Source organism: Mirounga angustirostris, unplaced genomic scaffold, assembly GCF_029215605.1.
Source record: "Mirounga angustirostris isolate CCGP_5_RB_7025 unplaced genomic scaffold, mMirAng1.0.hap1 SCAF_3, whole genome shotgun sequence".
NCBI classification, from domain to species: Eukaryota; Metazoa; Chordata; class Mammalia; order Carnivora; family Phocidae; genus Mirounga; species Mirounga angustirostris.
In genome coordinates this window covers 188,748,770-188,772,533 of record NW_026991711.1, presented here as the reverse complement: position 1 = coordinate 188,772,533, position 23,764 = coordinate 188,748,770, and the positions used below count along the sequence as shown (strand labels likewise).

At 49.7% G+C, this 23,764-nt stretch overlaps 2 protein-coding genes and 1 non-coding gene across 13 annotated transcripts in view; all 3 read right to left on the bottom strand.

The window, feature by feature from the left end:
* SAG (S-antigen visual arrestin) overlaps nucleotides 1-13,947 on the bottom strand; it is a 39,604-nt gene extending 25,657 nt beyond the window's left edge. For 3 of the 6 annotated variants that reach the window (XM_064587285.1, XM_064587284.1, XM_064587280.1), the window contains exons 1-3: nucleotides 10,368-13,947; nucleotides 4,639-4,692; nucleotides 1,543-1,677 (exon numbers count right to left, since the gene is read on the bottom strand). In XM_064587285.1, the coding sequence (XP_064443355.1) occupies nucleotides 1,543-1,617 (75 nt within the window). In that variant the 5' untranslated portion in view covers nucleotides 1,618-1,677; nucleotides 4,639-4,692; nucleotides 10,368-13,947. Of the gene's footprint in view, nucleotides 1-1,542; nucleotides 1,699-4,638; nucleotides 4,693-9,448; nucleotides 9,739-10,367 lie in introns of those variants that run through there. The other 3 variants (XM_064587282.1, XM_064587281.1, XM_064587283.1) reach the window with 3 other exon arrangements.
* A 151-nt stretch (nucleotides 13,948-14,098) lies between these two features.
* ATG16L1 (autophagy related 16 like 1) overlaps nucleotides 14,099-23,764 on the bottom strand; it is a 37,450-nt gene continuing 27,784 nt past the window's right edge. For 5 of the 6 annotated variants that reach the window (XM_045867708.3, XM_064587277.1, XM_064587278.1 and 2 more), the window contains 6 exons: nucleotides 19,007-19,127; nucleotides 18,633-18,738; nucleotides 17,239-17,388; nucleotides 17,047-17,094; nucleotides 16,432-16,533; nucleotides 14,099-15,674 (listed from right to left, as the gene is read on the bottom strand). In XM_045867708.3, coding sequence (XP_045723664.1) covers nucleotides 15,581-15,674; nucleotides 16,432-16,533; nucleotides 17,047-17,094; nucleotides 17,239-17,388; nucleotides 18,633-18,738; nucleotides 19,007-19,127 — 621 coding nt within the window. In that variant the 3' untranslated portion in view covers nucleotides 14,099-15,580. Of the gene's footprint in view, nucleotides 15,675-16,431; nucleotides 16,534-17,046; nucleotides 17,095-17,238; nucleotides 17,409-18,632; nucleotides 18,739-19,006; nucleotides 19,128-23,764 lie in introns of those variants that run through there. The other variant, XR_010410350.1, reaches the window with a different exon arrangement.
* LOC123840100 (small Cajal body-specific RNA 6) lies at nucleotides 19,654-19,881 on the bottom strand. The gene has a single exon (XR_006789911.1). It is a non-coding gene; the product is annotated as a small Cajal body-specific RNA 6 (non-coding RNA).

Genomic DNA, 23,764 nt, shown 5'->3' with positions numbered 1-23,764 from the left:
GACACAAAGTTGGGAGAGAGTTTGGGGAATGAATTGTTGAGGGGGTCCCCAAATTATCACCCCAAAGTGGAGTTCCTCAGCTGGGAGTAGAAAGGACAGAGAGTGCCTGGTACAGATCTGTTTTTCTTGTGTTGCACTATGAGGATCAGAGAGTTTCCTTTGGGCCCAATATAGGCTTAACATTTGAGAAACCCTAGAGAAAAAATCCAAAGTTCAGGTTTACAAAGCACAGAAAATAGAGCTCTGAGAAGTCCCTTGATTACCTGCTTTCAGAACTGCATGTGTTGGGTAAGCGTCTAATTGCACCGATGATGATTCTCTGGGTCCTGCAACTTGACTCAGTGTCAGAAACAGTCCCCAGGGCTAAGCTGCTGGAGTAAAGAGCGACCGAATCCAACTGTATGAAGAGCCTTTGAAAGCAAAATTCTCAACCACTTCTATGGGAATGTCTCAGAAGTGAACCAGAAGAATGATCTAGATCCACCCTGTCCAGCACAGTAGCAACAAGGTACAGGTAGCTTCAGGACACTTGAAATATGGCCATGCCAAACTGACACGTGCTATAAATGGAGAACACGCACCAGACTTCAAAGACTTAGCAAATGAACGTAAAATGTCATCAATAACTTTTATATCATTTGCATGTTGAAGTGATAGTTTTTTGCATATACTGGGTTAAATAAAATACATGATAAAATGAATTCCACCTGTTTCTTCTTTTTTAATGTGGCAGCTACACGCTTTAAAATAACATTTGCAGCTTGAGTTGGACGGCGCCAAGCTAGATTGTCAGCCCCTAAGAAGCCAATGAATGGAGTAAGAAGACCCTGTCCATGGAGGCTGTGGGGTGACCTTCCGTCAGGCCTCCCATGCCAGAAGTTCATGGGCACATCTAGACCGTCTACTGAGCCCCCGATGGAGCCAACAGGGGCATCATCTCTGCCGATACACAAGCGGCCCGGATATTGGTAGCCATGTTCCCTTACCCAGTGGCCCTGAGCCAAGTGCGGATTGAAGGCATGGTGGCTGGGGTAGGCGCACGGAAGATAGAGCTGCCCTAGTCCAGCACTGGGGCTTTCCCCAGGCAGGCAGCAAGAAGACAAAGGGCCCCGCAAGTTAGTATCGACAAAGCAGTGTTTGAAATGGTTAAGTCATTGGTTCAAGGCCAGCTAGGAAAACAAGTAAAATTGGAAGTAAGAGGGTGGGGACTGAGAGATGAGGAGAAAATTAAGGGTCTCAGGGCTAAGTTCTTTAAGAGACTGAAAAGAAGTCGTATGTGTGCAATTCATTCGATTACGTCTCATTCATCATTCATCGCAAATAGCGACGGAACACAGACACAGAGCTTCCCTCAGCCTCTCAGGATTTTAGTGTTGATTGTGTCTTTTTTTTTTTTAAGTAATCTCTACACCCAATGCGGAGCTTGAACTCATGAGATCAGCAGTTGCATGCTCTGCCAGGTGCCCCATGTCTATTCTCAAAAAAGCTCCTTTAAGAAACCTTTTTTTTTCCCCTCAAGCCACTCACTTCTGTACCACTTACCGACTTGTCCCGGGAGGTCTTCTTGAAGATCACATGGTTGGGTGCAGACTTGCTGCTCTTGGCGTTGGCGGCCATGGTACGTGTCCCTGGCAGCTGGCTTCTCCCACCTCGGGGTGTGCGTCAGGTGTCAGCGGGCTGTGGAAAGGGAAAACGAGGCTGCATGTGCAGCCAGGCACATTCTGGGTATAAAACCTACCCGTGAGGTCCTGCGTGCCCAGTAGACATCTGCTTGTATCTGCTTAAATATCGATGTTCGATGAAATAAGGCCTCTCTGTCTAGCGTTTATGACACCTTGGGGGGCTTTTTTTTAGAACATGTGTTTTCTTTTTCTCGATAAGCCTCAAACATTTCTTAGTAAACCTCAGCTGGAAGGTTTGACTTCCTGACTAGCCTTCGCTGGGTCGGATTTAAAATTCTATCACGATGATGTCCCATGGTAATTAGAATAGGAAAGGTTCCCGAAAACCACAACATAACCACTTCACAAATATCGTTTTCAAGATATGTTAAATCCCCAGGAGTCCTGTCCTGTTCTCCCACCGCTCCCCAGCTTGACACACAGTGGAAGGGCCGTCTTAGCTGTCTGGACCTCAGCGCACCCTGAGTCTCGTTAACAAGCAAAGTCCGTGAAACCACACGGAAAAGGGGAAACTATGGCAGACTGACCACAGAAAAACACCCATGGTCCTGCCCCTTGCTCTCCCTGTGCCTGCCCCAGGTCTGAGAAGCCTTGGGCTGGGGGTGGTCATGTACCTTGTGCAGCCAGCCTGATGAGCCCGGGAGGTGAGGAGAGGGGCTCTGTCCCTCCGGGGTGAGCGACCGGCCCCTGCTCTGTGTAACCAGATGACCCTGCCAAGGCCCCTGGCTTGACGTGTGTGGGGGAATTTGTAGGGGATCTGGAGAGGGGGCCCACACCCACGTCTCAATGTCTAGAAGCCAAATCCCACTTAAGGAGCAGAGTGGAAATGGGATTAGGGTTGAGACAGGTGAACTGGTGGTTTCAGCAGTTCTAGGCATTAGGCAAAGGCCTCTAGTCTTTTTCCAGAGGGGCTCACAGATGTGGGAGCTCCAGTGGGGAAGGCGTGGTGGGAGGGATGAGAGCTAAAGAAAAGCTCCTTTCTATCCTAACCCTCTTTGGGTTCTGGAAATAGACTGATTATCCCTTCACTCCCAGTATCACTAGGACAGGGGATTTTCCAGTGCTCAACAGACTTGATTAAACTCAGCAGGCAGCTAATGCAACCTTGGGTGTGGGGATAGAAACAAAAAGGTCAAGGAGAAATGTCAACCTCAAGATGAACCCTGGTGTTACACAAGCCAAACCGATGTGGGAAACAAAGGCAGGAGGAAATGCAGATAAAATTCACTGTCCTTGTAACCTGAAGCCCACTGACAAACACTTGAGGCAGGCCGAGCATAATGTTCCTCCAGGAAGCTCCTGTCTTAATGTTAATGGCTTGCTGGAGAGAAAAACTACCTTAGCTTGACAATAGCCAGGCCTCCAGTATCCTGTAAATCTTCTTCAGCATATGAAAATCCTTTCGGAAGTTCCCTTTGTCTTGACTTTCCCCAACCCCAAAATATATAATCAGTTGTTCCTCACAACCCCGGACCAGCAGCTCTCTCTGCCCACTGGTCCTGTCCCCGTGCTCTAATAAAAGCACCTTTTTGCACCGAAGACGTCTCAAGAATTCTTTCTTGGCCGTCGGCTCTGGACCCCAACAACACTACTCCAAAAACACGTCAGAACCAGACAGGTTCCTCTCCTCCACCCCACGCCCTATTGATTATGGAGACGAGTGTTGTCAATTCCTCCCCCTCCCTGTACCCCCACCTCCCCAGTGTCTGTGGAATCTGTCCTCATCTTCTCTTCCCCAGAGCCTCCTCCTGCGTCCACAGCACCCCCTTTGCTTTCCTGGACCATAATGTCTCCTGCTGTCTGACTCCATCCATCTACAGCCTCCAGGCCCTTCTCCACAGTGGACGAGGGCCCTTCCGAGCCCTGATCTGTCCTCTCCGCTTAGTATCTCCCGCTGTTCTCAGAAAGGACTTGGGCACCCACTTTCCACATCATCCTGCACCACACCCCCCTGCTCCCCCACACTGTTCTTTTTGCCTAGAACAATCCTCTTCTCTCTTCAACTTGCTGACTCCTTTCACACTTCAGTTGCTGGAAGAGAGGAGTCCCATCCTTGGGAGCCTTCCCCAACCTCCCTCCTGGGCTGGGTTGGAGGCACAGTTGCCTTTGACCTTGTGTGGGAGATTATTGTATGGTCTCTCTTCCCTTACTTGACTCGAGGCTCCAGAAGGGCCGGGGCCCGTCCCGTTGTTTCCCTCACCATTGCGTTCAACAGCTGCTTCCAAGAACATTCAGGGAATAAACAGACGGGACTCTGTAGCCATTAACACATTTACATATTGAACTTGACATGGTGTCTGGGAATGAAGCAAGTCTAAGCAGAAAGCTTGTTCTAACATTTGAAATGTTAGCATCTGTGGAAACTTCCGGGGGTTTCCTCCCTGCCTAGACAATGTCTGCAAGCCCTCCAAGATTTGATCCCTCGTTACCTCTGACCCTCTTTTTTTTTTTTTTTTTTTTTTTTTAAGTAGGTTTCACGCCCAGGATGGAGCGCAATGCGGGGCTTGAACCCACAACCCTGAGATCAAGACCTGAGCTTGATCAACTGAGCCACTCCGGCGCCCCTGACCTTAGTTCTCACTACTCACCCACTTTGCTCCAGCCCACTTGTTTTCTTTGCTTTTCTTCAAACCTGCCTTAAGACCTTTGCCTTCTTCCCCTTCTGGAACACTCTTCCCACAGAGAGCCCCTTGGTTTGCTTCCTGTGTTCCTCTGGGTCTTTACTTCAGTGTGACCCCATTCACCCTGCTGCCTATCACGCGCCACTTCACCCAAAACTCGCCGCCTCCTCTTTATTTTTCTCCATAGCACTTGTCACTGTGTCCCATGCATGTATCTTGTTTCCTGTCTGTCCCCTGCCCCGTCGTTACTAGCATGTAAGCTCCGGGAGTGCAGAGATTCTTCTTTGTACCTATCCCATCTCCAGCATCTAGAAGAGGGATCTCACTATACTTACAGCACATGGAGGAGTCACTGGAGGAGTCAGCAACAGTGTGAGAGCTGGTAATAGCTAAAATTAAGAAACAATATTTTTAATTTCTATGGGAGAAAACTTTTTTTTTTTTAACAGAGAAATGCCAGCTACTAAATGCAAAAGGAATGATGGAAGTAGAAAAACATGCTTTGACAAACTCTGATTGGAATAATCATGATTTTTGATTTGCTGTATGTTTTTAAGTTTGTTTGTTTAAGTAAACTCTACGCCCAACATGGGGCTCAAACTCACAATCCCAAGATCAAGAGTTGCATGGTCTTCAGATGGAGCCAACGAGGTGCCCCCTATTTTCTGTGTTTCTGATGCTTTGACAGCCGGGGCTCTGTGGACCCTGGAGAGACTGCCCCTCCCAGGCTACCCCTTTCCCTAGAGACAGCAAACTGCCTTTCATATGCGAACTAACCAATCAGAGCCCAGCGCACCTCAGTGGCCTTGGTTCCTCCTGGGACAGGCTTGAGCCACTAGTGCTTTGCCCTAATCATCCCCAGACCAGGATTCAGCCAACTGGAGAAAGCCCGTTTCACTCTATGGTGATAGAGCCAGATGAAGTTATTCAAACTCTCCAATCTTAAACCCACTTATCTTGCCTCACCAGTTGTTTCCTGTGGAAACCACAAGAAGACTCTTGCCCGTGTTTTCCCCTCCATCCCTCTGCCTCCTGACCAAACATGGTGCTTCCCCAGGTGGCCCTAAGTGGCAGAGGCTGCCCCCTCCTTTCAAGAACTGTAACAAATTATCTTTTCAGGGGCCATTGCTTCCTGATCTGTTGGTCTTATCATAGCTGAATGATCGTAAAATTCCCTCTAAAGTTACTGATGAAATGATTGACTCAAACAAAGATTATTCATTGGGGTCAAAACCATCAGGTGAAGAGCTGATGGAGATATGGCTGTCCCTGTTAGCACCACAGTGATGGCAAATGGATCCTGGGCTCATCACAAGGTGCTAGCCTGGCTGCACAGCGGGGGACCAGGCATGGTCCATGGTCAATCTTAGCATTGACAATGGTGCCAGCCAGACATGATGTATCACCTTGGGTGAACTGGAATCCATTAAGCATTTTGACATCACTTCTGGTTTATGGGAAATGTGGGGAACAGAGGAACAAGCTAGAAGACACCATGAGAGAGCTCTCAGATGAATGGAAAAGTAGCTGGTGTCTTTCATAAGCCAATGTCACAGAAAAGGGAGGTACTCAATTAAAAGACACTCAAGGGATTCAACATCCAGATGTAATGCGTGGTCCCAGACTGGATCTCCAGTTGAAAAACAGGATCTACAGGACATTTGGCTCCATCAGGAAATCTGAATAGGGTCTAGGTGACGTGTAAGACAGAAATATCTGGAATAGGAAGGTAGAGATTGTGACCACACAAAGGTCATAGGATGGCATGTGTAATACGACCACACCTTGCAAACACACACACACTGTGTGTGTATATATGCACACACACGTACGCATACCTATATGTATATCCACATATATGCATTATATGCATGATCTTCAAGGATACGTACTAAGGAGCTAACAGTGGTCTCTGTGTGGTAGGTATGTCAGGTTTTATTTGTATTTAATTTTTTCTTCTTGTCTGTAATTTAAAATTTTTCTCCAATGGGAATGCAAGCTGGTGCAGCCACTCTGGAAAACAGTATGGAGGTTCCTCAAAAAGTTGAAAATAGAGCTACCATACGATCCAGCAATTGCATTACTGGGTATTTACCCCAAAGATACAAATGTAGGGATCCGAAAGGGAACGTGCACCCCAATGTTTATAGCAGCAATGTCCACAATAGACAAACTATGGAAAGAGCCAAGATGTCCATCAACAGATGAATGGATAAAGAAGATGTGGTATATATATATATATATATATATATATATATACACACACACAATGGAATATTATGCAGCCATCAAAAGGAATGAAATCTTGCCATTTGCAACAAGGTGGATGGAACTGGAGGGTATTATGCTGAGCGAAATAAGTCAGTTGGAGAAAGACATGTATCATATGATCTCATTGATATGAGGAATTCATAGTCTCAGGAAACAAACTGAGGGTTGCTGGAGTGGTGGGCGGGGTGGGAGGGATGGGGTGGCTGGGTGATAGACACTGGGGAGGCTGTGTGCTATGGTGAACGCTGTGAATTGTGTGAGACTGTTGAATCACAGACCTGTACCTCTGAAACAAATAATACATTATATGTTTAAAAAAAAAGAAGAAGAAGAAAAGATAGCAGGAAGGGAAAAATGAAGGGGCGGAATCAGAGGGGGAGACGAACCATGAGAGACCATGGACTCTGAGAAACAAACTGAGGGTTCTAGAGGGGAGGGGGGTGGGGGGATGGGTTAGCCTGGTGATGGGTATTACAGAGGGCACGTTCTGCATGGAGCACTGGGTGTTATATGCAAACAAAGAATCATGGAACACTACATCAAAAACTAATGATGTAATGTATGGTGATTAACATAACATAATAATTAAAAAATAAAATAAATAAAAATAAAATAAATGGAGAAAAAAAATTTTCTCCAAGTCATTTACTTCTCCTATAGCAGAAAGGTTAAAAGATAACATTGTTATAAATTTAAAAGAGTATCTGATTTTCCCCTTAAAAACACCCCAACAAGAGAAAGACGAATGACCGGGGTGCTTCTTTTAGTGTCCCCATTGGAAGGGCTGCAGCATCCGGGACCGGCTTTCACCTCTGGCTGCTCTTGGGACACCAATTCTCATGGTTTTGTTGGCACCAGGTGGCTGGGGGGGGGGGGTTGGGGGTGAGGGGTGCAGACTGACGGACTTCAGCCACTGACCCGCCAATTCCTGGCAGGTGGGGAAAACGGGCGGTGGACTGGGTACCGGACCTCATGCATTTTGGAAATGTAGTCTCTGGTAGTCATTCCCAGCCTCTGGTCAGTGATGAATTTGTCTCTACTTGGCAGAAAAATGAGAAAGAAAAACAAGGGCACAGTTGTAAACTTTGTCATGGAGCCAAATGTCTTCACTGTAAAGGACTGTCCTCCTTTTTTTCTGAGGTTATGAAGTCCTCAATTTTTGGATATTAAAATGTCCTTCTTCTTTTTCCCTATCTTGATTGAGGTAGACTTTACATCCAAGCAATTGTGCCCATTTTAAAGTGCAGTTTGATGAGTTTAACTATCACTATGGTTAAGACATAACCTTTCCAGGGCGCCTGGGTAGCTCAGTTGGTTAAGCGACTGCCTTCGGCTCAGGTCATGATCCTGGAGTCCCGGGATCGAGTCCCGCATCGGGCTCCCTGCTCAGCGGGGAGTCTGCCTCTCCCTCTGACCCTCCTCCCTCTCATGCTCTCTGTCTCTCATTCTCTCTCGCAAATAAATAAATAAAATCTTAAAAAAAAAAAAAAGACATAACCTTTCCACCCCCCAAAAGTTCCCTGGCCCCCCTATTTTGGTCAACTCCTCCACCAACCCCCCAATCTCCGGCAACCACTGATCCGCCTCCCGCCACGAGTTTTTCATTTTCTGAAATCTATTGTGAAGTTTAGAACATAGAGAAAAGTTGGAATAATACAATAAACGCCCACGTGGTCCACTGTGAGATTTGACAATAAATGCTTCAGCGCGTGCGCTCACCTATTGCTTTTTCCTTTTGAACCGTTTGAAAGTAAATTGCAGACATCTTGACACTTTACTCATAAATATTTCAGGATGCAGCTGCTAAGCGTAAGGACAAAATGTCCTTTCTTTTATAAAATAAAGATGAGAGTAGATGGCCGTTTAGAAAAAAAAGAAAATCCTTACTTGGCCAAAATAAAGTTGCCAGCCTTCCCCTAGAGTTATTTTGGAAATTGCTCTATGAATGCCAAGTCTGGGAACCACTGGTGACAGCAGTACTCGCCCATCTGGGGTCCAGAGCCTGCTCCAAGCCTGCGCCTCACCCCCAGGGACCAAACACAGCGCCAGCCAGCTCGCGGGGGTGGCGGGTTGGGGATGTTCAGCTTAAGAAGCTCATGGGCTTCAGGCTTAGGTGATCGTCTTAGGGCTTTATTAGGGGACATGCATGAGGAAAACCAGTATACCCGGCTAAACATCAACTACAAAATGAAAATCTTGTATCCTCGTTGCCTCAGTTTCCCTGAAGCAGAGAGCACCTGAGAAGACTGGGGCAACTCTATTTACAAAGAGTGCCAGGGAATCAGCTTTTAAAAGCCACCTTAATTCCAACATGGACCTCTTGGTCAACTGGCCTAAGGAATAGAGGGCTGTTATAGGTTGGGCTGGCTTCGAGTATCTGAAATCATAAATGGAATCCTGTGGGTTCTCAAGTTGGGCAGACTTTAAAAAGAATGTTGTCCAGGGGCGCCTGGGTGGCTCAGTCGGTTAAACATCTGACTCTTGATCTCAGCTCGGGTCTTGATCTCGGGGTCGTGAGTTCAAGCCCTGTATTGAGGCTCACACCCAGCGTGGAGCCGACTTAAAAAAAAAAGTAAATTAAAAAAATCAAAAATAAAAAGAATGTAGTCCACACTCCATCCCTTGTTTGGCTCTCCTCTACAACATCCACAACAAGTTGTTGAATGCTTCCAGGGATGGGGAAGTCATTACCATCTTTGAAAGAGTGTGACACGTGAGAAAATTCTTTGTTAGGAAGGACTCAGCTTCCCTTCTACTTCCCTCCATTGCCCAAGTTAGTCTAATCTCTTCCATGGGTGACTTATCCGTGATTAGGACACAGGTGTTCATTCCTCATGGACATCGCCACCCTCTCGCCACCCTGGGGTCCCACACCTGGGCAGATTTCGAATGTCCATCTTGAGGCATCGTGCTGAGAATGGCTCTTGGTGCTCCAGGTTTCCATGTTGGACAAACAGCCCGAGGCTGGAGTCCGAGGTTCTTTGGCCCCTGATGAGTCCCCTGAGACCGTGGGCAAGTAGCTGGGCTCACTGCTATTTCCTCTTCTGCCTCTGTAGAAGGCAAGCCCGTGATCTGCCGTCTCACAGGGTTGGGGAGATGACTCAAATGTGCAGAGGAGTCCCTTTTTTAAAGATTTCATTTATTTGACAGAGACACAGCGAGAGGGGGAATACAAGCAGGGGGAGTGAGAGAGGGGGAAGCAGGCTCCCCGCCGAGCAGGGAGCCCGATGCGGGGCTCGATCCCAGGACCCTGGGATCATGACCTGAGCCGAAGGCAGATGCTTAACGACTGAGCCACCCAGGCGCCCCCAGAGGAGTCCCTTAAAAGGAGAGTCCTGTGCAGAGTGGGGGCAGGAGGATCCTGACCAACACTTCCCCTGGGCCTCTCCCACGAGAGGCTGATGTGCACCTTAGTGCTTCTTCATCCCTGTCACGCTACATGGATCCCAACACTAGAGAGGCTTCTAGGGGTCATGAAACAGCTTCAGGATTTTGTGGCCGAGCACAAATTGAGCAGCTCTCTCCTGAAGCTGTCCACACTTAGGGAGAGGCCTCTCGGAGGAACTGAGTGTTTGTGCACCCCTCCCCGCAAATCTACACGTGGAAGTAGCCCTAAGCCCCTGGTGTGATGGGGTACTGGGAGGTGATCGGGGTTGGATGAGGTCCCAGGGCGGGGCCTTGATCTGATAGGATTAGTGTCCTTGTAAGAGACACCCACTCTCTACTCTGCAAGTGCACTCGGAAGTCAGGTGAGCACAGCAGCGACGAGCTAAGGCCTCGGGATGGAACCTACCTTGTTGGCGCCTTGACCTGACTTCCAGTTTCCAGAAGCGGGAGAAAGAAGTATCTGTTGTCGGAGCTGCCCCATCTGTGGTTTTTTGTGATAGCAGCCTGAGCTAAGACAAGGGTCCATGCTTTTCTTCAGATAGATCAGCTGCTTGCTATACATCAAAAAAGTTTGAGGGGCGCCTGGGTGACTCAGTCATTAAGCGTCTGCCTTCAGCTCAGGTCATGGTCCCGGGGTCCTGGGATCGAGCCCCGCGTCGGGCTCCCTGCTCGGCGGGAAGCCTGCTTCTCCCTGTCCCACTCGCCCTGCTTGTGTTTACTCTTTCGCTGTGTCTCTCTGTCAAATAAATACTTAAAAAAAAAAAAAAAAAAACAAGAAACAAAAGTTTGAAAAAAATGGACACTGATCCAGTTTCAAAACTGTCTTTTGCTGGAACTAGACAGGGGTGGTGGTTGAACACTGAATATACTTTAAGATGGTTAGTTTTATGTGAATTTCAATAAATTTAAAACCAGTAAAAAAGAAATACACTTTTTACACTGTGACCCAAAACCTATACATACACGCACAGAACAGTTTCTACACAACACTTCCGCTTCCTCTGTGGTTTGTTCTTAGGTTTTTAACTACTCTCCCTTCCTCCTCCTCACTCGTCCCCTTGGCTGGTTATGACCAACCCTTTTGGGGCTGCCTGGTTTGCTTTTTGCTGATTCAGTCCTACTAGATAAAAACCTGAGTGCCCACGGTGCCGAGCACCACGAGGGGGTCCAGAGCCATGGAAGCCTGGCACATGGCCATGCGCAGGACCACTGTTCTCACGTGGGACACACGTACTGCTCCTATGGGGAAAGTCAACCAGATCCAGTGCGGGGCAGAAAAAGAAATCAGCAACAGCTATTGCTGTAGAATATAAAAGACCCAAAAGGAGAACGGAGTGGAGCCTTTACTGAAGACAACTGCCACAATGGCTGCAATCGAGTCCTTTCCTGTCCCCATGCTGCCGGTGGCGCCATTCTCTTCTCCGAGCTGCCTGCCAGACCTGAGTGGGGCCCCCCTCTCCCAGCCATTCCCAACTGGGCCAGCCCAGCCCACTCACAGGCCTGGGAGGGTAATGGTTGTTTCAAGCCATTACATTTTAAGGTAGTTGGTTATGCTGGATCCTGATCCAAACAAGCCCATCGTAGAAAACCCATAGTTGAAAACAGTTGGGAGCATTTTAATATGGACCGGATAGTTGATGACACGGAGTTCTTGTCAACCCTACGAGGCTAACTATGGCACCGTGTCCTTGGTAGTCTGTGACATGCTTTAGGTTTGCTGTCAAACACTCGGGCAGAGTCGCCGAGTGGCGGGTAGATGCACCAGGGCTCCTTGCACAGCAGTTTCCTATGGGTTCTGGAGCCACTGGACGTGCATGTGCTCACGGTGCAGGTCAGCCAGGGTTAGACAGGGCTGTGCAGCCCCGGGGAAAAGTCACCAAGGAGAGCACCCAGCATGGCCAGAGCCCACAGAGGATGGAAGAAGTATCTGGAATGAAGGCAGGGCGGCTGGGAAGCACAGACGGAAACCAGGAGGGCTGTGCTTTGAAAGCCAGAGCTCCCCAAGGTACAAAAATCAAATTTTACGGAGGTGAAGCCGGTTAAGAATAATCTCCTTGACCGGAGACGAATCTTATTGGATGGTATCACTTTTCCTTGATTTTCTTCCAGAACCTATACAAACGGGTACATTTCACTTTATTCAAGATTTCCGAAGTTTATCATTGGCTTGAAAACGTGGGATTTCTGGTGAGTGGGCACTATCGTAGGGCACAAGAGAAAAGATGCAGTGGAGCAAAGGCATCCGCGTGGCCAGCCCGAGGCCGTCTGGTGTCCGCCTGCCCCTGCAGGCCCGGAGGGGCAGGCAGATTGGAGGCAGGGGCGCCCACTAGGGGGTCAGGACACTAGAACAGCTTCTCGCTAGGCTCTGGCGACACCCCCACCTTGACGTGGGATACACTTCACAGGTCACAGAATTTGAGACCCACAGGCTCCTGATTACGCTCCAAGGCCTCGCAGGAACCCAGAAACGTCCGTGGTTTCCGCAGTCTGCAGTCTCGTGAGGGGAGTTTCATCACGGCTGCTCTTTCCCGGCGCCCACACGGGTGAGGAGTTTCAAGTGCACATTTCAGTGTCCAGTTCTCTAAGAGCAGGGCTGTGCCGTGCCACGCGAAGACACAGGCAGCTCTGCATACCTTGGTCCACTTAAGAGATCTGCAACTTCCCAACCAAGCCACTCCTTGGCCAGGCTGGCCCCTCCCGGCTGAGCAGCTTCCTCCACTTACCCCAGTGTCCATACACAATCTCCCGTGGGCCACGACGGGAAAGAGGCAGAGGGGCTTTGCAAGATTTATAGGACAAGACTACTGTATATGTGGCATATGCTTTAAGAATAAGGCACTGAGCTTGATTTATCACACTATTTTGGGAAATGACCTAGGGAATTCAAGTTCATTTAAAAAAATGTTTTAAAATTCTCAACTTCTGAGGTATGTTAACGTCTGGGTCAAAGCCGACACCACTTATGAGGGAGCATACCAGCTCCCACCGCCCGGGATTCACCTGGGAAATGGAGAAACTCCTCTGCCCACCTCCCACCCTCACCAGCATAGCCTGCAGCAGCGGAGAGGGGCCTAGATGAGCTGATAGATGGGGGGCGTCAGGACCGTGAGTCAGATGAAGTCCTATTCCACTGCTGTGTGAGCCCACACACTAAAGAGCTCAGACTTGGCAGTCAGGTAACCTGAAGAGAACTTCATGGTGCAGACGGATCTCAAACCGAAACCTCTCTGTTCAAAGTAGAGAGCAGCCAAGCTTCCCTCCAAGTTCAAAGAAAACAGGGTAATTGGAGGTTACTGCAATGCTTACTTTAGGCTTCTTTTAAGAATGACTTACCTTCCTGAAAGTGACTGCAAAGGGCTCCTTCGGCTTTTTGGAGACAGCTGGCTGCCTCTGAGACTTCAGATCACAGCAGAATCCTGCCCCCAGGTGCTGGGCTAAGCGGATGTTTGGCTGGCCCCTCGGTAAAAGTCATTAAGGGAACCGGACGGGGCGCCTGGATGGCTCAGTCGTTAAGCGTCTGCCTTCAGCTCAGGTCATGATCCCAGGGTCCTGGGATCGAGCACCGCATCAGGCTCCCTGCTTGGCAGGAGGCCTGCTTCTCCCTCTCCCACTCCCCCTGCTTGTGTTCCTGCTCTCGCTGTCAAATAAATAAAATCTTAAAAAAAAAAAAAAAGGGAATGGGACAGAGGTCTTGGGCAGTGGAGGGGGGGGCCTCTGGGAGATCAGGATTTGTCCTAGCACAATAATTCATGCCCCTTCAGCAAAGAGGCCGGAGACCAGCAGGAGACAGGTATGGCTCATCATCAATCCTACAGACAAGTCTCCAGCGGGGAACCGGGCGCTCACACCGGCTGCAGCGTGGAGCGGACGGCAGGAGTCTCCTGAGTTCGCTGGGTGCTCACAGGACAGACGTGGAGATTCACGAGACCCTTTGCTGTGTTAAGACTCACACGCAGTGTGAAACTGGAATGGTTTACAGGCAGTGGTAGCAGAGGCTTAAATGATGAATGATGAGGAGAGACCCCAGGAAAATAATAGCTGTTATTTACTAATGAACGAATACCATGAAAACAGATGAAAGAAACAGCTTTTTCTCTGAAGGACAGAGGAGCATACAATAACCACCAAGAGACAGAGTTTGAAAAGTATATAACAGATTTCTTTTTAATTTACAATCAAGTTCTGTTGGGCAACATAATTAAATAAATAAAAGATGCGCCCTGGCCTGTGAATTCTACCTCCCCTTGAGCTCTTGGAGCAATAAGCTGGAAAGGGGGGGGGGGGGGGCCGGGGAGGGAGAGAGGGAGGATGGACACGGCGCCCCTCCTCACCCAGCTCCAGCACTCATACCCACAGCTGTCCAGAGAACAAGTGTGGAAGGAAAGAAATAAAGTGCAAATTAAAAAGTGATGAAAGTATTGGTGTTTCAGTCACTCAGGAACTAAAATGATATACACAGGTAAAATGGTAAAGATAAATGTTAAAAAAAAAAAAAAAAAAAAGCCACAGGCCAGTTTTTCCCTGGCCTCAATCAGAACTCCTGAAACTTGAAGACGACGTTCCCATGCTTCTTGGAATGGGCTTCTCGAACTAAAGCACCGAGGGGGTATTGCACGTAGGCTTGGCAAAGGGGCAGTGACCCGGAACTGCTGGCTCCAGGCTAATACATTCGAGGCTTCTAATCCCTTGTCACCAGCGACTGTCACCGAGGTACACGGGGCAGAGGAAGGTGGTGTGCGCCTCGCCCACTTTCTGGGAGCCTAGAGATGGCCACAGGGAGCCACTCTATTCCTGCAGCAGCCCCGCTTCCCTGCAAGGTTTCTGCACTTCCTCTCCTACCTCCAGAAAGTATTTTGTAACCAAACTGAGATTTACTTCTCAACCAAGAAATAGGTGTGTAGCATTGTTAGGGAAAAAGGAAGCCCGAAGCTTTGAAGAACAGCTGCTTTCTAAGAACGGTTTAGGAGATCTAAGGAAATTCCAACAGTAATCAGATGAGATCAGAGTAAGAGCCTCGTAATAATGACAGAGACCAGCAGGGAGGACCATGGTCCTGTCATCTCCTCAGAAATCAGGGCAGTCCCTGTGGGCTGAGGGCAGGGGTAATCCTGTTTGGGTTTCTGTTAATCCAATGATTCAAGTGAGTTCACCAGGAAAACCATCCCAAGGTGACAGGACATGCATTGGGCCAGAACCGACTCTGGAAGGACGGGAGAAAGCACGGAGGGAGAACCGACAGCCGCACGTGCGCGTGGGGCGTTCTTGGCCCTGCCGGCCAGCGAGGAAGCCGGCAGGTGCCTGTGCTCCCCCACTGAGGTATGGAAGATCAGAGCCAGTAGTGTTTCCCACCCGAGTCAAGGCAAGGCGAGAACCTGAACCTCTGCTAAGTGACTGCAGGGCCAGATTTTCTCAGTGTTATTCTTTCAGGCCATGAGAGACCTCAGCTAAAATCCTCAGAAATCCTGTTCAAAGGTAGGCCACGGCACCACGCGGCTCCAGCTTGTCTCTGGAGGTCGAAGCTACACCCAACACACCACGTGCAGGACAGAGCCCGCAGGGGCTTGTGTGCTTCGCCGGCTTCAGCTCCTCTCTCTCTCTCTCTCTCTCTCGGGGGTGCCATCAATACTCTGACCATAGCACAGCTTTGCTTCCTTTGTCCACACTGACGACGTGGGAGCCGGAGGGGGACCACGCCACTGCATTGATGGACGAGCTTCAATGGGAGAGGTCAAAACATCTGTGAGATCTTAGTGAACTGAACGCCAGGCCCCCTGACATTCAGGGAGCAAGGCTTTCCTCCAACGCCCAGCTTGCTCACCAGGACTGCTGCCCCTCACAGGCAGGCCCTTGGGAATGAACATGAGAACTCAAAGGAACCCTGCACTGTACTTCAGGAAGCAGTTTAGGAATGAAAGGAGTCAGGTCGTACCAAGTCTACCCTAAGGCAGTAGCTCCCACCCTCCGACAAGAGCCTCGGGGGACCGACTGAGGAGTGGACTGTGGCCACAGCCCCTGGGAGCAGGGAGAGGTGGTTCTGGAGGAAAGCCCCGTCTCTGTTCCAACTAGCAGTTGAGCTTGGGTGGAGAGAACAAAGCTAAGCAAAACAGGAGCCCGGGGGAGGACTGGAAAAGAGTCTATGAAAATCTATGTTTACAACCAGACTCTCCAAAGGGAGAAGCAGCAGCAGAGAGGAAAGAGGGAGAGGCGGCGCTAAATAATCAGAGAGGATGCTTTCCCAACCTTTCTCCAGCAGCCACTACTCGAAGGGCTCTAACTGGACAGCCTGTCGCATCACTAGGCACGAGCGGCCCCGGCCTCTCCCCACTGACTCTGCTCACAGCGAAGCCAGCGAGCGCACACTGTCCTCCCGGGGCTGATTCAGTCCATGCCCAAAGGGGGCAGGATCCCCAGGATGAAGTCACAGCACCTCCACACAACCTCAGGGGGGCTATCATCAGGGTTCCCCTTACCCATGCTGCTTGGAAAGGACCTTCTCCACCTTCCCCGAAAGTACGCTCCAGATGTAGAGAGAGCCCTCAGCCGAGCCCGCTGCCACATAACCACCATCAGGGCTGTGGAACAAGACCAGAAAAGTGTCAACCGCCCACCCCCAATTCAGCATCCCGTGGGAGAAGCGCTGGGCAGGCAGAGCGAGAACTAGGAAAGGAGGCCGCCCTTCTGCAGCTTCCCTAGAAGCTCTCCAACAGCTTTTTTTTTTTTTTTTTAAGATTTTATTTATTTATTTGACAGAGAGAGGCAGCAAGAGAGGGAACACAAGCAGGGGGAGTGGCAGAGGGAGAAGCAGGCTTCCCGCTGAGCAGGGAGCCGGATGTGGGGCTCGATCCCAGGACGCTGGGATCATGACCTGAGCCGAAGGCAGACGCTTAACGACTGAGCCACCCAGGCGCCCTCCTCCAACAGCTCTTAGGAACATCAGCAAGGAAGGAGACAGTGACAGTGACCCCTGGTGCTGAGCTTCCAGGTCACTCCTGGACACTCCCTCAGGGGTGAGACAGTGGACACGTGCCCCTCTGGGATGCACCAGGTTGGGGGGTGGGCGGGGCAGGAGGAGCATCGCTACTCACCTGAACACAACTCTGGTCCAATCAGAGCCGCACTTGAACCCAGGCGCGCTGAAACCAACAACAGCACCATTACCCCGAGAGCTCACACCACTCGGGGTTTGAGAGAGCAGGGTCAGGGCCTCTGGTGTTCATGCGACCCCCAGAAAAACAGCAAGAGTCAAATAAAACCAAAACCTGCACGTCTTCAGTTACCTAAACGTCTGTCTGACGGCATTGATTCGCAGATCGATGATCTTTAGCAGGTCATCGCGAGAGCAGCTGAGGAGTTCTGTTCTCTCCGGGTTTAAGTCCAGGGCAGTAATCCTCCCCAGCAGCTCCATCTCCCTGACGATGCTCTCCGATCTACGAAAGTGATGGGAAGTCTGAGAAGACGGAACACGGAAGCGTCAGAACTTCCCCACGTTGACCAGGACGCCATGCTCCATGGAGAGAGGGAAAGAAGGTAACTGGACTGAAATGCCTTACTCTTGAAGGACAGTGAACATGTCCCAATCTTACAGAAATCACCTCAAGGACTGCTTTTATTATTTTTCTCTCACTACATTCTATAGTAATAGTTTAAGTACCAGGACTCTGAATTGGGGAAGAATTAATTTCCTCGCCCATTTAGGGAATGCTATAGTAACTGCCAATCAGAGCTCCGGCTCAGCACGAGTTAAGCAGGGCTACTACCCATTCAGTACTCTTCCGGTGATGACGTGTCCACAGGGCCAAGGGCCCATAAACTTGCTCCGGTGGGTCTGGGATGCTGTACTGTACACGGACAAACGTGGGGCCTCTCGCAGGCTCCCCGCCTTACGAAGTTCAGCTCCAGGGCCCCCCCAAGTGCAGCTGGGTGATTCCAGGTGTGGAGATGGACTCCAGGGCAGAGTCCCCGCCCTAGGCAAGTCAGTCCCCGGTCTGGCTTCAGTTCTCCCCTTCCTCACCCCCCAGTGCAAACACTCCCTCACCCCCCAGTGCAAACACTCCCTCAAACACTCCCACGTCTCCTTTACTGCTGGGATGAGGTCCCCTGCTCCCAGGACACCGTCCAAACACCACTAGCACCTCTATGCACTTGTGCTGAGCGGTCCTTTGTTAAACACCCAACGGCTTACAGGAGTAAGTCACTTATAAAAGGCCATCTGATCCCAACCCACCACCGGCTAGTCCTGTCTGCCCACGGCCCAACCTACCAGGCGGTGCTGCCTGGAAAGTCTGTCAGGTCCACTCACTTCCTAAGACTCATCCTGACACGCATTCTCTCATGTCCTTGGACCAAGGTGCCTGGCTCTACTTCAGAACACCTTGCAGACCTGCGTATCGGTCTTCCCTGCGACACTGCAGACTATCTAGCTGTCCCTTGGTTTACCTAGCAGCTGGCAAAGCGCCTCGAAAGCACACAGTGTGCTCATAAGTGACTGCTGAACAAGACAGTCTACTTCAGGGTAAAGAATGTCAAAGCACTGAGATAAATGTGGACTGGAGCTCATTTCTGCCACTTCCAGGATCTTAAAAAGCACACCCTACACACAAAACCTCATCAGAGCTCTGCCACAGGAAGACCCTCTCATCTGCGCCCCCCACCAAGCTCTGGGGTAGTATACCGGATATCCCAGAAGCGAATCTTCTTATCGAAATGTCCACTCATGACACACTGCTCCGTGCAAACGATATCGTTGCAGCTGGATCCTGCAAACACGGTCTTTATGCCTGAAAGAAGAGCGAACATTAGTAACCGAGCAGAGGCCGCTCCGGAGCTGTGCAGGGAGCATCGCTTCCCTCTGGCCCTGAGTAACCAGCGCTCCTTATTTAAACACACTCTCAAACACGGAAAGCTGGCACAACCTCAACGCCCCTCTGCATATAAAACCGGACTTGCAATGCAAACTGTATCACGCTAGGCATAGGCTTTCATGTGGCAACAAACACCTTGCGGTTAACGTCTAATCGTACACATAGAGAGACTGAATTTCCTCACAGACTTTGCTGCGTAGATCCCAGAGCTTGAGGGTCCGGTCATGACTTCCGGAAACAATACGCGCATTGTCCAGCAGGAACTTGGCAGACAGCACTTTGCCGCTGTGTCCCGTGAGTGTGTGCTAGGGGAGAGAACACAGCCAGGGTAAGCCGTGGGGCGCACCATGCTGGAAGAGCTAGCTTCTCCAAACACCTGGAGGTATGGTCAGGAATATTCAGACAAAAGGATATGTGGCTCGACTAAACGTCCAGAAAGCCTATCTTTTGGTGTGGCCCAGAGGTGAGGAATCAGGAGGATGCACATAAATCTCCCACCACAAATAACAACAAAAAATCCAACACCACTAGTGCCAAGTTCAAGTGCCTCTCTCCTCAAAAAGAGGGATGGGCAGTTGGAGGACCTTTTTGAAATAAACTCTTACAGATACCCCCAGTCTGTAGTGTTCTTGCAATCTTCTTTGTAAGTCTGGATTGTATCAAATTACAGAATTTTTAAAAGCCTGGATTTTTACCCAGTGCCTCTGAAAATCCAGGCCCTATTTTTAAAGCCAGAACAGACAGGTTCCCTGCAGGCATAATTTACAAACGGGAACATCAGGACTCTTTAAATAAACAATCAGAACCCCTGGGTTTTTTTTTTCAATCAGAGGTCTCAGCTTGAAATGTCAGACCATAACCACAGATAGCAAGCAGCACTCCCAACAATCAAGCCCCTGGGCGGGTAGCTGTGGGGTGCTGGCCAAGGAGCCAGCACCGGGGCACCGCCCAGCACCACCCCCCTTCTGCCCATCACGGCAGGTACTGGAGCCCCAGGGGATGCCAAGGGTGCGGGGAGGGGACCCTGGCAGTCAGATCTTTCACTACTCCCCATGGAATGCTTTTCAGTGTGGGTCAACATGCTTCTCAGTGCAAAATCTCAAAGGCTCAGAAGGCCTTCACTGAGGTTTTTTTACCCAGCCAACCAACCAATAAATAAATAAGCCTTTAAAAGCTCTGATATAGGGTGCCTGGGTGGTTCAGTTGGTTAAGCGACTGCCTTCGGCTCAGGTCATGATCCTGGAGTCCCGGGATCGAGTCCCGCATCGGGCTCCCTGCTCAGCGGGGAGTCTGCTTCTTCCTCTGACCCTTCCCCCTCTCATGTGCTCTCTCTCATTCTCTCTCAAATAAATAAATAAAATCTTTAAAAAAAAAAAAAAAAAAAAGCTCCGATACACTCACTACAGCCACTAGCTTACTTCTAGGGTTTCCACACTGACTTCCAAAGAGGAGATCTCAGTTTGGTGTGAGATGTTCCGCGTGAGAATTTCTGAAACCAATCTTCCCTCCCTGCTCAATGGAGCCATGCCACCTCACCACAGGGACGGAAAACCTGGGCCCACCCGTATCCCCCCTTCCGAAGGGAGAAGCTGGTACACATTCGAAGACTCGTTTCTCCCACGTTTAAACCTCTCCGAAACTCGAACGACAACATACACTTGCCGCCAGCCAAGGGGCAGCTGTGCCGTGGCTGTGTAAAAACCTCCCACGGATCCTTCTCGTAAGGTCCCGAACACTCCAGCAACAAGGCTTTCGTTCAATACAGCACAGGAGTAAGGATTCCACTCAGCACAGGTCAGCCAAACTGTACAGATCACGTGGGAAGGGTACTCCTCACGCTATGTAAATTAAGTTCGGAGAAAGAACTACATCAAAGAAATCAAAGTTTTGGGTACATTCACTGTTTTCTTTCTTCCTACAGAAGTAAAATCCCAGTTGGCAAACTCCGGAGGAAGAGACCCTGCTCACAAACGGGCTGTGAGCACACTCATTTTTGTGAGTTAATACTTTCATTGCCCTCATGTGAAAACACTCCTAAAAATTTATCCACTGCTCAAAGTAGTTTTCCACGTGACAGCTGAAGATGCTCCGGCTCTGGGGTCACAATGCTCCGGTTTTGAACAGCCGGGCTCGAACATCTGTGAAAGACGAACCTCTTCCTCCCGCTGTTTCAGTAGAAGGACCAAACGAGGTGATCCGTGCACAAGGCCCACTGCTGGGAGCATTAATGCTCTTCCTTCCTGCACCCGCTAAGAGCCTTCATGGTTACTCTGAGAGTTAAGTCATCTTCAAGTGGCGATTACAATTTAATGGAAATTTCTGTGCCCAACGGACACCGAGGTCACTTACCAACTCATGAGCACAAACAGTGCTACAGTGAACGGCCTATAGGCACATAGCTTTCTCCAGGCTTATTTCCCAGAGAAAAACTGTTGGATTGATGAAAGAAAGGAAAGGGATAGTTATTTCCTGCCTCTTCATATGTGTGTTAGCTTGCCTTTTAAAAAAAGTCTGGCCTTCGGCAAATCCCGTCCTTGGAGGAAATCCAGCTGATGGGGTCCAGCTCCAAGCCCTCAAAGGTATGGAACGCAGCTTCCTCCAGGCTTCTTTCCATAATTTACAAAGTCCTTATCTTAAGCGCATCAGATTTATGTGAAATTTTTATCCACTTGGTGTTTCTGATATTTCTTTTCAATATTCAATTCAATTCAATTTATTTAATTTTCAGGTTTTATCTTCCTTTTTCAAACAGCGGCTCCTAAGAGATGGGGCAGCGGGTTCAGACGTCAGAGCAGCTTGGACCTCTCTTCTCCAGCACCCTGCCAGGCGCCCCCCGTGCCTCAGGGCAGACCCGAGGGCCACCCACCATGCAGGCAACCACCATGAGCACCAACCGGTCGACTGACCCCAGAAAAATGCAGAACTCGGTGAGGAGGTTTCTGAAGCACAAACCACCATCTGAAAGCCAGTCCTGTCACTGTGGTTACTTTTTCCACGTCAACATTAGAGAAGTGAACAAGCCGGGCTGTTCAACCCCGTTCCTCAAGTCACATTTTAGAGAGCAGCCAGGCAATTTTCCAAGGACCTTCTGGATTTTTAAGGGAGTCTAAAACACCTGCTATTCAAGGGAGTCCTCTGTAAATACCAGGCTGTTTCTAGGACACCTTTACTACAAGGATTTAAAGCCAGCACTCAGCCGGCTGCTGCTTGCAGTCTGGCCTCTCCCAACACCATTCCCTTTATCATAAACACTAAGGGCTTGGATCCTGAATTTCAGAACAGGGACCTCCGTGTCTTCCAACATCCTCTGTTTACTAGGGCCTAAGTAGAAGCCAGAGCCTCCTACAAGAGGGAGCCTATTTACTCCTGGACCCTGTAAGAGTTTCATGTCTCTGGGCACAGAGAAGACATTTAAAAAAGCCTCCTGATCTTCATCACACATACACGGAGAGCAGGCCAGATGCCCTCAAAGCCAGCTAGCCCAGCTAAGGAGGCTACCGTCCTGGCACCAGCCCCCAACCCGTCAGCAAGCCCAGCTGAAGCCTGGTGCTCCAACACCCTGAGCGGCCTCTCCCGTGAAACTCGGCCCACCTCTGCAAACTAGCTCACTTGAAAAAAGTTTCCCAACATTATGATCTCTGTCTTCCAGGTCCGGCTCCCACCCCAGGTCCTTATTTCCAACCCAAGGGCTGATGCCCACCTGAATACAACTCTTTTACCAATGAAAAATATCATCCTGCACAACTGGCTGACCCCTCAACTGCTTGCTGTTTTCCTCCAAGGGTCTAGAAGGAAAGGAAGACTGTATGTCCTTCTTCCCGGTGAGACAGTTCTGCTGTACCTCAGTCTCTAGACGCACTAGAATAGTCCAGGTCAAGCAGAGACGAGCACGGGGCCCAGTTCCCATTCCCATCTGGTAGCTGTGGCTCCTTAGGCAATTTTGTGGGCTTATCTGAGCCTTGGTTTCCCCATACCCTACCTCCCCTTGTTCCCCTGGGGATGAAAAAGCAATGGGGTACATACAATACCTCGGTACTGGGTCTGACCCATAGGAGCCACTCAAGAAAAGTCCCTTCTCCTTCAGGCAAACTAACGACCGCAGACGTATTCAACCCTGTCGCAGGTGACCAGTAAGTGATCAGCGGTTAATAGAGCACAGCACAGCCCACGGCCGATTACCATGCTGCTGCGAGAACGGGCTAGGCCCTGTTGAGGGTGCAGAAGTAGAGGGCTGCAACTGAAAACTTGTTCGAGTGTGGGAACAGATGTGACTATGCTTCCGCAGAGGGTCCAGCCCTGCCCGCGGGGGCCCAGCGGCCCACGTCCCTATTCCTCCATTCAGACAAGAACACAAAGCGGGCTCTTCAGCTTTCACAAGGGAACGTAATCTTTGCCAGCTTCATGCCCCACACTTTGCATGTGTAGCCCTGGATCTTCTTCCAACTCAGAATGAAGGATCACCACCACCTGTGAGGTACTGACTGGCATCTAAGACCGATGATGTTCCCTACAGCTCCTTCAAGAAAATGGAGAGCCTATGTGATAGGTTAACTGTGCATTTTTAAAGATTCTTCTAGCCGCATCCCGGCATCATCAAATCAGACCACTGGCAACGGACCGTTCTGCTGCAGCTCCCCGCCTCTCTGCAGATTTACCTTGAAGAGGCTCTCAACGCCATGCCTCGTGCGGGCTGATGTACAAAAGCTTGTGTCAAACTTTTTTCTTCATAGAGAGCTCAGCCTCCCTCTTACCTTTCAACAGCCTCTGCTTAATGAGCTCGTGAAAAGCGCTTCAGGCTTAAGGAGAAAAATGTGTCTCCAAATTAAGCTGTTTGTTTTTCATTAGAACCAAAGTGCTATAACCACCAAGTTTTGGTCTTTGTTGTGGAGGCCAAGCAACTTCTCCACAACTTTGGGTCCGCATGCGAATTCCTTCACGTGAC